This window comes from Cyprinodon variegatus, unplaced genomic scaffold, assembly GCF_000732505.1.
Source record: "Cyprinodon variegatus isolate N-32 unplaced genomic scaffold, C_variegatus-1.0 Scaffold1954, whole genome shotgun sequence".
Lineage (NCBI taxonomy): Eukaryota > Metazoa > Chordata > Actinopteri > Cyprinodontiformes > Cyprinodontidae > Cyprinodon > Cyprinodon variegatus.
In genome coordinates this window covers 45,100-48,787 of record NW_015152407.1, presented here as the reverse complement: position 1 = coordinate 48,787, position 3,688 = coordinate 45,100, and the positions used below count along the sequence as shown (strand labels likewise).

General features: G+C 34.9%; 1 protein-coding gene across 1 annotated transcript in view; it reads right to left on the bottom strand.

The window, feature by feature from the left end:
• Window positions 1-3,688, bottom strand: part of LOC107104923 — a gene marked incomplete at its 3' end in the record, with an annotated part of 36,509 nt that overhangs the window by 12,761 nt on the left and 20,060 nt on the right. Inside the window, exon 5 of the mRNA XM_015405041.1 lies at window positions 1,028-2,733. Coding sequence (XP_015260527.1) covers window positions 1,028-2,733 — 1,706 coding nt within the window. The remainder of the gene's footprint in view (window positions 1-1,027; window positions 2,734-3,688) is intronic.

Sequence of the window (3,688 nt, the reverse complement as noted above, 5' to 3'; positions counted from 1 at the left end):
AGGTCACATAACCTGGCCAACTACAGTGCATCTTCTGCCAACTTACATAGTCATTACATAGACATTATTTCAAGAGGGGAGCCCCGCTCGTAACATTGACAGTGTCAAGCGCTGTATATTGGCCTGATGAATACTTTAAATTAACTCATACGTCAACTCTTTTGGTCACAAAGACTGCAGTGTGCCTTTAACAACACATGATTAAGCTCAACCCCCATACTTTACCTGCACAGGAAGAACACAAAGAACCCAAAATAGAAGTTTTTACCAAAACTCTGAGCACTACCTAGTGGTATTAACCAATAAAACTGCACTGCGGATTGTTTCAGACATTAGACAATTCTAATTAGTCCTCTTTATATTGTTTTGGCAACATAACTGCATAAAATACAAAACATCACAATCCAAAGTATTAAGTAAAAAAAACTAAGCAATGTTTCTGCAAATAAACATTAATATTAATGTCAATTGTAATCTCACTAAAAAAGAAACATTAAAAGTGTGCAACACGGTAAAAACCTGCTGTGCCATAGGTATGTTTATCCTCTAAATTTAATATTATCAAATACATAAAAAGATTTCTAAAATACCAGAATGTAAGATAAGAATGATTTGGCGTGAAAACAAAATGCCTATACCAAAAAAAATAAAAAAATGAAATTAAACCAAATAAAAAGCAAGCAAGCTCTAAAACTGGACTTCTGTTATAACTAAGAATAAAGAATTACAGAAGTGAACACCCGCTTTTCTCTGGAAACAAAATCTTGTCTTTCATGTCCTTAATTTCTTGTTTGTGTTTTTTCATCAGTTCATCTATTTCTTCTTTCTGACTGTCTCCATCCTGGATGGTTTCTCTTAGTTGCCTAATCTCTTTATCATGTTTTTTTTGTAATTCCACAAATTTCTCTTGATATATTTGTCTACTATCAGCAGAAACTGCTGTAATAAATGTCTTCAGTTTTTCATCATGTTCTTTTTGTAATTTATCCAGCTCTGTACTGCATTTCTTTTTGAGATCTTTTTCTACTTCTTCAGTTTCTTTTTTCCGTCTTGAATCCAATTCGTCTATTGCGGAGCTCGTATTTTCTTTGTCCAAACTTTCTTTCTCCAAGGATTTTCTTTCCTCTTCATATTTTCTCTTCAGTTCATCAAGTTTGTTACTCTTTTCTTCATTGCTTTTTTTCTCCAAATCTTCCTTTGCCTTCTTGTGTTGTTTTTTCATTTCTTTGATTTTGCCTTGGTGTTCTATTTTATTCTTCTCTTGAGTCAGAAGCAGTAGTATCAGGTCTGTCAACTCTTCCTTATGCTTGTCCTGCAGATTATCTATTTGATGCTTCAAACTTTCCTCATTTTCCTGCTGCTTCTGCTCCATTTTTTTCTGATGTTGTTTCTTCAGGTGCATCACTTCTTCCATGTGATCATCTATCAACTTTGAAAAGTTCTTGTTCATCTTTTCTTTGAATTCATTATGTTCCTCTGCTTGTTTTCTCGCCCTTTCTTCAAAACTAATCTCCATAACCTTAATTTGGGTCTTATATTTTTCTTCTAATTCTTTTCGCTCTTTCTCTTCTTGTTCCCTTCGAACTCGATCTTCTTCTCTCCTTTTACGTTCAGATTTTTCTCTTTTTTGCTCATATTCTTCATGCAATGATTGAAGTCGTTCTTGTTCTTTTTGATGTCTTTCCTTGTCCTCTTTGTGTCTCGTCTCCCACCATTCTTTTCTCTCTTTCTCCCAACTTTCTTGTTGCTTCTTTAAGTCTTCTTGCCTCTCCTCCAGTTTTCGGTCTGTCATTTCCTCTAAGGCTTTCAACTTTCTTTTCCAGTTGTTGAGTTCAATTTCATCAGATTCTCTCCTTTTCTTTTCTTCTTCTTCCCTCGTTTGTTTTTCTCTCTCTCTTTGTTGTTGTTCATTTTTTATCTTGATCTGAATTTCTTGAAGTTGCTTCTCTCTTTCTTCTCTCTCCTTTTCAATCAAATGTTTCTCTTTTTCTAATCTTTCTTTAAGATTTTGCATATCTTCTTTGTGTTTTCTTTCAAGATCTTCTTTCATTTTCTGCATCTCTTCTTCCTTCTGCTTTAGGATTCTCTTCATTTCTTTCTGTATGGCAGCTTCAGCCTCTTGCAGCATCTCATTGGTGAAGCAGCAGCCTTCATTCTTCTTCACCATATTGTCAATTTTTCTAATCAGCTCAATAATTTGTCTTTCATCCTTTTTGTTGTTAGAGAACACATGATATCTTCCTCCACAGTCAGCCAGAAGCTGTTTGAAAGAATCATCACAATGTTTCTTAATGTACTCTTCTATAGATATTGTACCAAGTTCGTCTCCTCTGGTTAAAAGAATGATGGTGAACTTCTCACAATTCTTCCCAAAACCTTTTTTGATCAAATTCAATGTTTCCTTCTCCTCTGGTGTGAATCTTCCAATTGAAACCACCAGCAGGAAAACATGTGGACCTGGAGCCAGAAGACTGATGCATTTTGTCATCTCATTATTAACTTCTTCATGTGAGAGAGTCGAGTCAAACAGACCAGGAGTGTCAACAACAACAACGCGACGCCTGTCCACCTCACTCTCAGCTTTCTGACAACATTTTGTTATGGATACTTGACTGGAAAATGCTTCAAATTCTTTTCTTCTCAGAATGGTGTTTGCTGAGGAGCTTTTTCCACTGCCAGTTTTTCCAATCAGAACGATCCTTAAACTCTCCGAGGTCTTCTTCTCTTCCTCACCTGCAACAATCAAACAAAGTTATTTCTCTGTTGGTTCAGCTGTGAATTAGCAGCTCTTGCTTTAGTCACAACTGTATGTCCCGCCTTACAACATAATACTGTAACATAATTGGCTAACCCATTTGTGTTGGCCTCCTAGTGTTTGAGCTGCAGATTTACAATTGATCCTGTGTTTGTGACCCACAAACACCACCAAAATTCAGCTGGCAGGAAAGGTTATCCAAAAGTATTAACAAAGAAATTAGCAATGAACTGTGGATCTCTCTTACATTAGCTATCCCCAGTATATTCTTTGATCCCTGTAATAGTCCAAATATAAATTATATAGTTTGGTGAATTTGGCTACCTGGTAATGATATTTTACAATCTATCTTCCTACTACTGAATGAGATACAAAGGTGCAGAAAGTCCAAGTAATGCTGTAAAGGTTTAATTGAATTCATTGTAGAAAGTTAAGCTTTAATAGCATCAGTGTTGTTTTCGTCAATCATGATGATTACAAAATTATTTTGCTGACGCTCCTTTTTTCATAATGATAACGAGAACTGAAGAGCTAGACATAGATATTTGATGATGAAAACATGTCAAGTCATGGGTTGAATTTTTGTTCATGAGACGAGAATAAATACAAATTTCATCAGGTCAGGCATTTGAAATGCAACATTGCATTATATATATATATATATATATATATATATATATATATATATATATATATATATATATATATATATATATATATATAAACTGCAGGTTCTCTAGTAGTTCTTCCTTGGAGTCAACAATAAGTGCATGCTGGCCGCTGAAATGTTTAGCCACTGTCACAAGCTGCAATCTCACTGTGCTCAAAAAACAAAAAAGGGGTAAAGCAACAACCCCCATCACATTGACTGAGTTAATGAGTTAAATGATGAAATGCATCAAAAATAACTTTGAAAGTATGTCTGCGAGGAGG